The sequence below is a fragment of the Atta cephalotes genome (assembly GCF_000143395.1).
Source record: "Atta cephalotes unplaced genomic scaffold scaffold00040, whole genome shotgun sequence".
Lineage (NCBI taxonomy): Eukaryota > Metazoa > Arthropoda > Insecta > Hymenoptera > Formicidae > Atta > Atta cephalotes.
In genome coordinates this window covers 375632-388626 of record NW_012130104.1, presented here as the reverse complement: position 1 = coordinate 388626, position 12995 = coordinate 375632, and the positions used below count along the sequence as shown (strand labels likewise).

Sequence of the window (12995 nt, the reverse complement as noted above, 5' to 3'; positions counted from 1 at the left end):
GTGTGTGTGTGTGTGTGTGTGTGTGTGTGTGTGTGTGTGTGTGTGTGATATTTTAATCTTTTTTCAATTGTTGAAAAAATGAAAGGAAGAGGATAGCTATTATTTAGAAAAATATTAATAGCATCAACTAGATTCTTTTCATAGAAACGAGAATGAGACAATTTAACTATTTCATCGATGAAACCGAAGATAACACCCTTTTCTGATATAAAGAAAATTGTGAGTGAAAATTAAGAAATCTGAACAGATGATCTTCTTGTATCTGTCAAAAATAATCTTATGGTTATCAATGGTAATCATATCCAAAAAAATTAATTTTCCCTCAGTGCCGATCTCCATAGTAAATTGCAGTCCGACATGTAATGAATTAATTCTAGTATTATATTTGTACTATCTAATGGAGTCGCCAAAATGATTATTATTTATTATTATTGAGCCATTATAAGATTATTTTTATCTAAGTATACGTATATTTTATTGAAGCATCTTCTTATTCCAATTCAAATGATTTAAATTCCTCTTAAATTATTATATCATAATTTATTCAAAGGCATTTTCTCTTCCAACTAAAGTAGTGATTATTTAATTCTTCTTCAAAATAATATACAAAACATTATCACAAAATTATATTACTTTGCTCAATTTAAGTGTTACCACAAAAAATTAAAAAATTAATCGTATAAAATGAAAAAATTTAAATAGAAAAATTTTTCATGTAAAAATATTTGGCTCTGCTAGATCAAATAAAAAAAACTATAAAAACAATTTAAAATTAGAATGGTAATTAATAAATAAAAATAAATAATAAAAAATAATTATAATTTAAAAGTAATAATAAAAGTAATAATAAATTTAATCTGAACTTTACACTAAATAAGAATAAAGTTTACTATTTATTTCTCTTTCATAATGTATATTTACAAATCTAAATTTATTTTTCTTAGACTTAAACTTAATAATATTCATAACGTTAATTTATATGACTCTATAACTCAATCGCATATACACACGCTAGATATTTCAACTCTTGGAAATGCTTCATATTTTTCTTATATATAGGGAATCTCTTAAGATCTGGGTCGCATTGCGTAGAATGGGTCAAGATAAACAAAATGATATCCGTTGTAGTTTTGAATTAAAAAAAAAACATCTAAGCCACGTGCGATGAAGCCGCGCCGAATTCGTAGTATGACCCATCGCGCCTCATAGTGACGGCGCGCGCGCGCGTAGAGGGAACTAAGCGCTATCCTTCTCTTCGCCCTCCCTGCGCGCTGTCGCTATGGAGTAAAGCGCGATGAGCCGTGCTACGAATTCGCGCGGCGCGGCTTCACTGCACATTGGTTTAGATGTTTTCTTTTTTAATTTGAAAACTACAGCGGATATTTCAAAATATAAGACTTTTTCGTTCCCCTTGACTCATTCTACGCCTCCAATGCACTCCGGATCTTACTTAAGAAACACCCTGTATATTTTTCTAAATATTCATATTTTTTAATATGATTCTAATTTTCCTTATTAATATGTTTTCTAAATATTACATTTTTTAAGTATTATCTCTTATTTTTCTAAATATTACATTCATAGCTTACTATTATTATATCGAGATTTAGCGTCAAATGTTTTTACATAAAAAATTTTTTATTTAAATTAAATTTTTTCATTTTATACGATTAACTTTTTAATTTTTTGTGATAATACTTAAATTGAGCAAGGTAACAATTTTGTAATCATGTTTTGTATATTATTATTGAAAAATAATTAAATAATCACTACTTTAGTTGAGAAAAATGTCTTTCAATGAATATGATATGATTTCATTTAAGAAAAATTTAAACCATTTGGATTGGAATAGGAAGAGTCTTCAATAAGATATACGTATACTTAGGTTTCATTGTATAAAAATTAAAGATAATACCACTTGGATTAAGTAAATAATAAAGGTGGTATCACTTGATTTTATTTTTTATTTTGATAATAGAATTTAACTTGGCGCCACAGTTGTTAACTTTTCAAATCAAATTTTTCATACAAATGATCAAATTTTTTATACAAATGATATATACCATTAGATTAATACTTATTATTTATTTAATTTGGCATGATATAAAGAAATAGGATTTAACTTGACGTCAGGTCTTGATGTTAAATCCTTTGTAGGAATGATACATATCATTACTGTTGATATTATTTATTTAATTTGATATCCAAATTACATGAAATTTAACATGAAATTTAACTTGGCGCCAATTGTTGATATCAAATCTTTTTTATGAATAATATATAAAATTTTGAGGAATTTAATTTGGTGCCAATTTTTTTGATATCATATTTTTTATATGAATAATACGTATCATTAGAATTAAATAAATAACAAGAGACAGTATTATTTGTGTTTTACTTTTTAATTTGTTAGAATTTAACTTAATTGGTTAAGATTGTAGCATCTGAGTTTTTAATTTTTCATTTGATACAAGTTTTAATTTTTCATTTGATACACTAATTTTTTTTGAAGATAATAATTTTTGACAGAAAATTAAAGTTATTATTTGGGTTGGAATAAAAAGATCTTCAATAAGAATATCCTTGAAGAAAAATTAAAACTACTATTAATTGGGTTGGATACTTATATACGAAGGACCGATTTCACCAATTCGATTAAACTGAATCGGTGATTAACTGTCAACCATAGGTAGTCAATTTTACTAACAGCAAACACGATTAGTCAGTTTCACGGTCAATTAAGTAATTGGCATTGGTAAAACCGGCCCAAATGATTCTTTACGGAAAGCACGCATTCTTAGCGTTTTTTTTTACCTTTTTTTAAAAAGATAAGTTGTATAAATAACATTTGTGTTTTACTTTTTAATTTGATGGTATTGTGAAAACACAGCTATGAATAGTGAGTTGAAAATGGAACTTCATTGAACATTTTTGAAATGCTAATAGCAATCCGTAGAATCAAACAAGATCAAAATGAATTAATAGTATTGGTAAACGTATCGGTACATAAACTTTCCGATCGGAAATTATTAGCAATAATGTATCGTTTCTTACACTATATATTAAAAAAAAAAGATTAAATATGGTACAATATTTTTATTGATTACTTCAGACAATAAAAAATGTTATGCCATATTTTACCATTGTTCCAGCGGCCAATCTTTTTTTTTCAATGTAAAAGTGACACGTTTTTGGAAATTATATATAATTGCTTCTCTCGTGGTTACTTCGTAACTTACATGGTCTGTTACTTTAGAAAAATTTATTTGAAATAAAAAAATAAATTATAATTATAACGACGATGTAACGAGTATGTAACTACGTCGGCATAACGTCTTACAAAATAGCGTTTATCGCGCATTAAAATGCAATTACTATTGTTAACGCTGGTTGGTAAAATATTTTACTTTATTATAAATTAGCAATAATCAATAAGTAGGTTTACTAAATAAAATATATTGTTTATATAGATGTAAAGGAATGAAAAAAAAACTTGTTAAACTTTGAAATTGGACCTCATTATACGTGCATATAATAAGGCTCAAATAAAAAATAAATTAAAAATAACAAGAAAGTAAATATTTTTTTGTCCAATCGCATGCCTTTATAAAGGAATGTAAAATGTGATTCGATAATTTTCTTTGTGCATACGGCTAAGTTTATATGGATGTATCCAGACTCTTACATAACGGATAATGCACAGTACATAAGAGAATCAACCAATCGAAATTCTTCTTTTCTTTTGGAATGAGAGAAAAGGAAAGATTCTGATTAATTAATTCGCTTATGCATTATGCTTTATGTGTTAAAAGTTTATGCTGCGATCTTAAGGATCATAGCCGCATAAACATATGCATAAAGAAAATCATCCAATCGTATTTTGTCTTTATGACAGAAATTATTTTTTTTTATATTATACATATGGTTATGTGTGGAATGGCAAATGAATATTTTATTTTTGAGTTTAGTTATTTTTATTACATCGTTATTGGTCGTTATTAATCCATTTCATCTGTTTCTTTTTTTTCGATTACGTTTATTCCGATCTAAAGAAATAAGTAAAAAGCTCATTCCGCTCGTATACCATAGGTGCGTTCGGGGAGACACTCGCGCTATGGACGCAAACGCTACCAACGCTATTCTTGGAGCGTGATAACATTAGCAAGCTCCATCCTAGCGTAGCATTGGTAGTGTTTAACTAAGTCAATTAATCAGATAAAAGGAAGAATCTTTGAGCATTCATTGTCGATTTCAAAAGAAGAAGCATGTCTACATATAATAAGCATCTGCAGCGGAATACCTTGCCGCGCTGTACCGCAATAATAACGTTTTTCTATACACGGGAATTAAAAATTGCCAGTAATAAGATACTGACTTTCAAATTTATAATAAAATCAAATACACAAATTGAACTTCGCAGAAACTTTGAAAAGTTAAAGATGATACACAAGCAAGAATTACTCCAGCCTAATGACAAGCCATCAGCAGAGATTAAAATTGAGATTGCATCATTATAAAATTTGAAATTCACATTATGTACATACGAAATTCTTCTTTTACCCTACGAAATTCTAAAAGAGAAAAATTTGCTGCCACTCGAAAATCCCCTCAAATATTAATCTAACTTTGACGAATATCAGTTGAACGCTACGCTAGGGTCATTCACAGATCTGTAAACACTAACGCTAGCAATATCTCGGAAGGAATAGCCTTGATAGCGCGCAGTTGTAACACGCTACCATTAGTGACGTTTGTCATGATCGTGTTTGTTAGTGCTATCTGCAGCTCCCCGAACAGTTTGTGGTGCTAAATAGCTCGAATAGCATCTCTCCGAACGCACCTCATAATAGGAAAAAAGCATAAACGAAATCGCAACTCGCCAATCGGAATGTTGCGTTTCCGGGATAATCAGACAGTTTAGCTACAACACCTCAAAAATCAGTAAAATTAGGCTTATTTTGACGTGTTTTTGTCTGAAATGAATGAATCTATCAAAAAAAGTATTGCTCTGCCTCACGAATAGAAATATTAATTGTTAAAGTTGATATTCAGGTTAGGAAATTTGTCACATTGATAACATAGAGGGTTAGGCAAATTCTATTCTATTGTATAAACACAAATTTTCTACTATAAAAACAAATTCTCTGCATTAAAAATACAAATTCTTTACTTTAAAGACGTGCTGGAAATCTTTCTGATCGACTCGGATATAATCGTAGGAATGTCCATATTGTCCGCAATAATAACTCATCTAGGAATATCTAGGAATAAACAGAATAATTCCAATCGTAATTCATTTCGAACATTTCCATAATAGGTGCCCAGAATAGATATCTAACGATTCTAAATTTCAGGGGATCGATTGTGTATCTTCAAATGAGATGAAAATTACAAAAGTGAGCAAATTCACTAGAGTATTCATAACTTAATTGGTCAATATCTAGTCTATACCTTTGCTTATTTTTGTAATTTTCATCTTTCAAAATTAACAATTGGTGTGGTACTCGATAACACTATGTTTATTCCATTATTAATTGATAGAGATACATTAAGTCCTTTAGTTATCACCTAACTAATAATCTGGGTTTTGATAAAACTGTAAGCGAAATATTATTTGTGTGTAATGACTCAAGTTGCCCTGATGTTAATGTAAATTGTAATATTTCTGCGAGTAGGCGTAAATTGTTTGATAATACTTTTAATGATTATTAATGTTAAATCAGTCCGTCCGGAAATCCCGAAATTGTGGATAGAAACTACTTTAATTTTAAAGAATAATAAACCGGTACAATTTGGTCCCCGAAGGTTAAGATTTTCAGAAAAAGAAAAAATTCAGCAAATTCTGAATGATTTATTATATATAGATAGAATGTTATATATATGATGAATATTATATATAGATAGAATGAAAAATAATCAGAAAAAGTGTTTCAGAATAATGTTCTTCAATAATGTTCCAATCAAGAAATATTAGAATATGCGTGGACTATCACGATTAAACAAGATCTTAATACACGATTCTCTACTTATAGATCAGTTGGATATTATGAAGTAAATGCTTCTTTAGTTCAATGGATCTTAAGAACGGTTTCTATCATTAAGATAATGCCGGAATCGATAAGGTACACTTCATTTGTAATTCCATTAGGTCAATTCGAGTTTATGCGATTGCCGTTTGACCTTAAAATTTGATCTTAGGCCAATATTCATAATCAGATATTATATTTAAGACCATCTGAAGTACGGTCTTAAGAAGTCACGAACCAATCAGAGAGCTGTATTCACATCTTAAGACATTACTTAAGACGGTTTTAAAATAAGAATCGCCTATGAATACCGGCCTTAGTTTCAACGCTTTGTAAATGAAGCTTTGGCGGAACTACAGGTAACTTAAATCCGCTGTTTTTTAGTCAGAAAAACACATTTTTTTTCCTAGGAAGCAAAAACAAATTTATTCAAAGTATTTGCCCTCGCTAACTATACATTTTTCCTATCTTTCGGGCAATTTCTGTATATCACGCCAAAAAATTCCTCATTTTTCGAGGCAAATCACTCATCAAGCTATTTTCGGACGTCTTCGTAAGAATCGAAGTGCCGCTCTGCGAGCGCGTGGCCCATCGACGAAAAAAGGTGATAGTCAGAAGGTGCCAGGTTTGGTGAGTAAGCAGGATGGGGTAGCACTTCCCAGTTGAATGTCTCCAAGTAATTTTGAACCATTGTTGGCGTATGCGATGGTGCGTGGAGGAAAATCAACTTGTCGTGAAGGAAAATCAGCTTGTCATGTCTTTTCCGATAATGCGGCCTTTTTTCACGCAGAGTACAGTGCAATTTGATCAGTTGTTGGTGGTAGCGGTAAGCATTAACAGTTTCATCAGATTTTAACAGCTCGTAATAGATGACACCCTCCTGATCCTACTAAACGCACAGCACCGTCTTTCTTTCGAAGCGATTTGGTCTTGAGGAAGATATTGATGATTGGGCGGGATCAAGATTTCTTGTGTTTAGGATTCTGAAAATAGATCCACTTTTCATCACCTGTCACAATCCGATGCAGGAACGATTTTCTTTGTCTGGCAAGCAGAATTTGACATGTGTTTTGGTGTCGCTCCATCTGTCTATCGTTCAGTTCATGCGGCACCCATTTCCGATCTTTTGAACCTTCCCCATTGGCATGTAGCTGCATGGAAATGGCTGCTTGACAAACACCCAATTGCTCGGCAAACATTTTTTGCGATTGGGTATCATCCTCGTTCAAAAGAGCCTGCAATTGACAGTCCTCAACCTTCCGATTTTCACGTTTCTTCTCACTCAGATCAAAATTGTCGTCATTGAACCGGCGAAACCAATCTCTGCACGTTGTTTCCGATAAAGCATTGTTGCCATAGGTCTCCACAAGCATTCGATGCGATTCGGCAGCCAATTTCTTCAAATTGAAACAGAAAAGCAAAACTTCCTGCATATGTTTTTTTTTAGCAAAAATTAGACATGATTACGAAAGAAAAAATGTATGTTATTGTATGAAATTGCTGATGATGTGCACTGGTTAATGTTGACAGATGTGAAACACATAAAAAAAAGTGTGTTGTGTGCCCAGGGTAGCTTTGTACGCTCACTAATGCCATCTATGAGCAAACAGCGGATTTAAGCTTATACACTTGGTAATAATAAACACGACATAAAAATAAATACGAGTAACTATCTATGGAAGATACAATATTTTGGTTGCTACTAAAATTTAGGAATTGCACCTTAATGTCTTAAAAGAAGTTTTTATGGCTTTAGTTAATAATAAACTCGAATTGAGCTAGAAAATGAAGCTAGAAAAATGTGCTTTCTTGTATATGGAAGAATATTTAGAATATTTAGAATACAATATTTAGAATACAATGTATTATATGAAGGAATATATTCACAAATAGAGATTACAGTGATGCAGAATTTTCCCGAAGATCCAAGATCATCAAGGAAGTTCATTTTTTTTTCGGGTTGGCTTTCGAAAGTTTATTAAAGACTTTTCAGTTATTGCTCGACCACTATATCGTCTTCTAAAAAAAGAAGCTGTTTTGAAGTCTGGAGATAAGGAGCGACTTGCGTGACATTAAAAAAAAAAAATAAATTGATGCAAGCACTGGTGCTGGCTATATATGATCCAAAAGCATTATCAAGTTTCACTGTGACGCAAGTACTCATGAGTTCGGAGCAATTCTCGTACAAAAGCAAAAAAATAATAAAATGCATCCTATACACACTGCGTATTTTACTTTAGCCGCAGGACTATTGAAGCGCGATATCACAGTTTCGAGTTAGAAATTTTAACTATTGTGTACGCTTTGCGTAGGTTTCGAATCTATTTACAGGATATATTTTTTACAGCTGTCTTGGACTGTAGTTACTCAGATTTTAGAAAAACGCGATATTAACGTTCGCATAGAGATGGAGCCTTGAATTTCAAAATTTTGATTTTAAAGTAATTCATCGGCCGGCTTCGAAAATGGATCATGTTGATGCATTAAGTAGGCATCATTGGACTACTCTTTTGGAGTATTGGTGATTGAGGACAATCTATTTGAATGGAATCTCACGATGTTACAGTGCTGAGACCCTAAAATTAAAGACATTACTTAAAGATTGGAGTCGGCGGAAGATCCACTGTATGAATTGCAACATGATTTAGTTTATAAGAAGCATGGTACAAGTCTTTTACCCGAAACTATGGAGAGGTATATCTTATTTCGCTACAACAATGGAGATAGATAGGCCATATTGGCTTCGGTAAAATGATTAACGCGATTTGACGTCTTTCGAATTCGTGAAACATGTGAAGATCATGTACGATACTACTCAAAATATACATTGTTTTCTATATACGATAAGCCGGAGGGGCATTTAATTTCGAAAAAAAATCTTCTATTCAAAACCATTCATATATAAATTCATTCCATATATAGATCACTATGTATAGTAGTTAACTTAGTGGTACTTGAAAAATATATTTTATTAATTGTGGATGCATTCTCTAAATTTGTTAAATTGTTTCCTACCACTAATGCAAAGGAAGTCATTTGTCGCTTGCAATAATTTTTCCAGAATTACAATAAACCTAAAATTACTATATCTGACTGCGAAAGTGCTTTTACTTCGCGAGAATTTGAAGATTTTCTGAAGGACCAGGATGTTCAACATTAAAATCATGGTAGGATTGCCTCAGGCTAACAGTCAGGCTGAACGTGTCAACAGCTCCCTGTATAGCTAAGCTATCAGATAACAAGGAGAGTCGACAATAATATAAAATATTGCCTGAAGTAGAGTACAATAATATTGTCAATCGATTTAGGAGCCCCAGCCAACTGATTTTTAGTATTAAGTAGCGAGGCCCCTGCACTGATCGAATTAAAGACTTTTTAAGTCACTATAAATTCGCTCGTAAGAGATCTTGAGATAATCCGCGAACAGACAGCTCAACAGACGTACTCGATTTTCGCATCAGCACTAGAAAAAAGAATACGATTATCGACATAAAACACCTAGGAAATATGGAAAGAATGATTTAATTATGATTCGCAATTTCGAGAGTATACCCGATGTTAATAAGAAAATGAATCTGAAATGGCATTACTCGTCAAAACCATTCTGGTACTACAATCGTATATGCTTTGAAAGATACCTGTGAAAATTGTAGTCATTATATGTTCAGTTGTTGTTTAACAGTCATTTATGCCAATTGATGTCAGTTTTTGTAAAAATGGAAAAAAAATCGAATATTAACGATCGTCATAACAAAAATTTATGAATTGCGGTTCGAATTAATTTACTTTACTCATATTCATCAGATCTAATTTCCAACGACTTTTTCCTCTTTTCTATAAGCTCAAAGTTAGGCTCGGAGGATACAAATTTTTATTAAAAATACGACGAAAATATCGATTGACATCACAAATGATTCTCAAACAACAACTGAACGTAATGAGAGACGCAGAGAAAAGGAATTTTTACTTTGATAAGTAGAAAATTGTAGAAATAAAAAATCAAAAATGAATAAGATTTCCAGTAGCAGCATACTTGATGCGCTTATCTTGTTCATAATTCATGCAAATAATTCAATAAATATCTTATAATATGATTGTAAATTATTTTTCTCAAATTAAAGAAGTTTTATATATATTCAAATTATTGTACTATTTTAATATTGATATTTTTTGTATTCAATAGATATACATACAAATATTTTTTATAAGATAAAGAAAAATTTTTAATGCTACAATACATAATATTAAACTTATAATTTTTAAATTTTTTACTACAGTAATAGAATCTAAAATTTATTACAATAGTATTAGCAATAATTATTCGACATAATAATTATTCGACATAATAATTATTCGACATAATAATTATTCGACATAATAATTTGATTAGATTATGTGTTTGCTTAATTCTAATAAGTAGAAATATTATATTTTTTACTTAATAAAAATTTTTAGAAACAATGCACGACTCATTAGACCTATTCTACAATAGAATCGTAAGTGATAAGTCATAAAAATTAACCAATCATAATCGATTAATCTTCTCATATTTAAGTAAAGAAGTTTACATTTGAAAGATCAAAAAATCGATGTTTTTAAATTGCTTTTTTGAAAGCTTATAGTCTTAAGAATATCTCACAAAAACATTTTTTGGGACAAATGAAAATTATCCAAGATATAGAATGAATAGAATATAAAATGACATGGTGTTTGGGACCACTACCATAAATCGATTCAAATAGCGCGCACTAATTGTACAATCGGCGCCATTATGTTCAATCATTCTAGAATGTTTCTATTTTAGACGTTTCTAATAATAAATCGTTAAATTCAGGATGTTAGCTCTTAAACACATTCACTCTGGTAAAGCAATAGTAGAAATCGTAAATTATTTGGCAATGTGTACTTTTTATGACAGTTACATAAATATTCTTAAAATTATGGAGGTGATATTATACTTATCGGCAATTTTCGATTCAGCTTATAATTTGACTTTTTCGCAAGACAAAGTCCACGTCAAGCACTCGAAGTTTCGTGTATCCACAAGATATCTTGTATAGACTTGAAATAGACGACTAATAATAAATTCAAAAATTTTGACATATTATAGCAAAAAATATTTAAGCTTCATAAAATTTTAAACAGGTTTTTCTCGAACCATATTTTCGAATATCACAATTCCAAAAAAACTATTAGTCCAATTGATTTCTACTTTTACGGTTACTCAAAGAACATGCCATCGCCTGATTTATATCGCCTGAATTAATAGTAGTAGTAGTAATGTTAATTTTTTCTATTTTTTAGAAGATCAATAAGAGGAAAAAAATAAGAAATATTCCATTTATTTTTTTTTAAACCGTCGCTATTTTGAAAATATGCATACGATATTAATTACTGTAATTCGGGCAAGAATTACAAATCTATTAATTAAGAAAAAGCTTCATTTTTTGCTTTTAGATCAATGATACAGACCGACGACTTGTACCTTTATTATCGTTTGATAATATATTATCGTTCGACCTTGTTCGCGGTGTAAGCCTAACTTCAGTGCCATTTTATACTATTCTATAAAAAGTTAACATTACAAAAAAATATTTTTTACGTGTACATTGTACGCATTTTCTAGATCTGTATTAGTCTTTAAGTATATCTAAATTTATATTCATTAAAAAAATTCTCGAAGAATGTCTTTAAAATCGGCTTTCAAACGTAAAAATCGTCTTAACTGTGATTGACCAATTTCTTATCTTGGCTTATGACTTATAATCTTATTGTAGAACAGGCATTAGGGAATTTTGATATCAAATATTTAAAGAGAGTTGAAATTGATACTTATATGAATTGATACTTATGAATACGTGAAATTGATACTTATATGTATTTTTTATAACATGTTTTGAAATTACATTGTATATGTGTTAATATTTTTTCATAAGTAGAATGAATGGCAAATATTCACAACAAAGGTTAGCAATTTTAAAAATCAATGACCTTGATATATGTTATCCCTTAGTGAGCTCCAACAAGTTTTAGCAGTCGCTTGTTATTCGTTAAAAAGTTACAAACAAAAAGAATTTGAAAAATGTCTTTTTTTATTATAAAAAAACAAAATTTTTTACTTTAATATTAGGTGTGGGAAAAAGTTCGTGGCGTTTTTCCCGTTAGATGGCATTAAAAAAACGCTACGAACTTTTTCCCATACCTTACGATTTTCCACGTGAAGCGATTTTCACCCCACTTTCCTCTGCTTCAGGGGCGCACGACTTTCACGTGAAGCGACTTTCATCTCACCTTCTCCCCTGCTTCAGGGGCATACGACTTTCCACGAGAAGCGAGTTCCATCCTATCTCGCCAAGTTGCTTCGTGTGGAAATTCGAATGCCCCTTGACAAGAAAGGAAGTGGGATGAAACTCCCGCATGGAAAACCTATTATATGTAAGCAAAGTAGAATATAGAACAGTTTTTAATATTATATATAGCAAAAATAAGATATTTTTCCAATTTTTTTTGTTAATAATTTTTTACGGATAAGGAGCGACAGTTAAAACTTGTTTATGGCAAGCCGTTTTACTTTTTAATAGCGTAAAAGAAATTTAGACTAATGTTAAATTCTTAAAAAATGTTTTAAAAACTTACGATTTTTAATAATGAATTAAAATTATGTCAAGACATAATAGAAATTCCGAATTTTTATTATGTCGAGATATAATTTTAATTCTTCGAATTATTATTATATTATGACGTAATAATGATTTCACGACTTAAAATTATTCTAAAACATAATGAAAATACGAAAATTTCATTATGGTCATAAAAATAATTTTGAATTTTTATTATGTCGCGACATAATAATAATTCGATGAATTAAATTATGTCGAGACATAATAAAAATTCGGATTTCTGTTATGCCTTGACATAATTTTAATGGATTTTATGGAAATATTATTATGTTACGACATAACTTTATTT

General features: G+C 30.3%; 1 protein-coding gene across 1 annotated transcript in view; it reads left to right on the top strand.

The window, feature by feature from the left end:
• The window catches only part of LOC105622139 (venom dipeptidyl peptidase 4), a 250397-nt gene that overhangs the window by 184298 nt on the left and 53104 nt on the right, over positions 1-12995 (top strand). The window contains exon 8 of the mRNA XM_012203573.1: positions 1941-1943. Within this exon, the coding sequence (XP_012058963.1) occupies positions 1941-1943 (3 nt within the window). The remainder of the gene's footprint in view (positions 1-1940; positions 1944-12995) is intronic.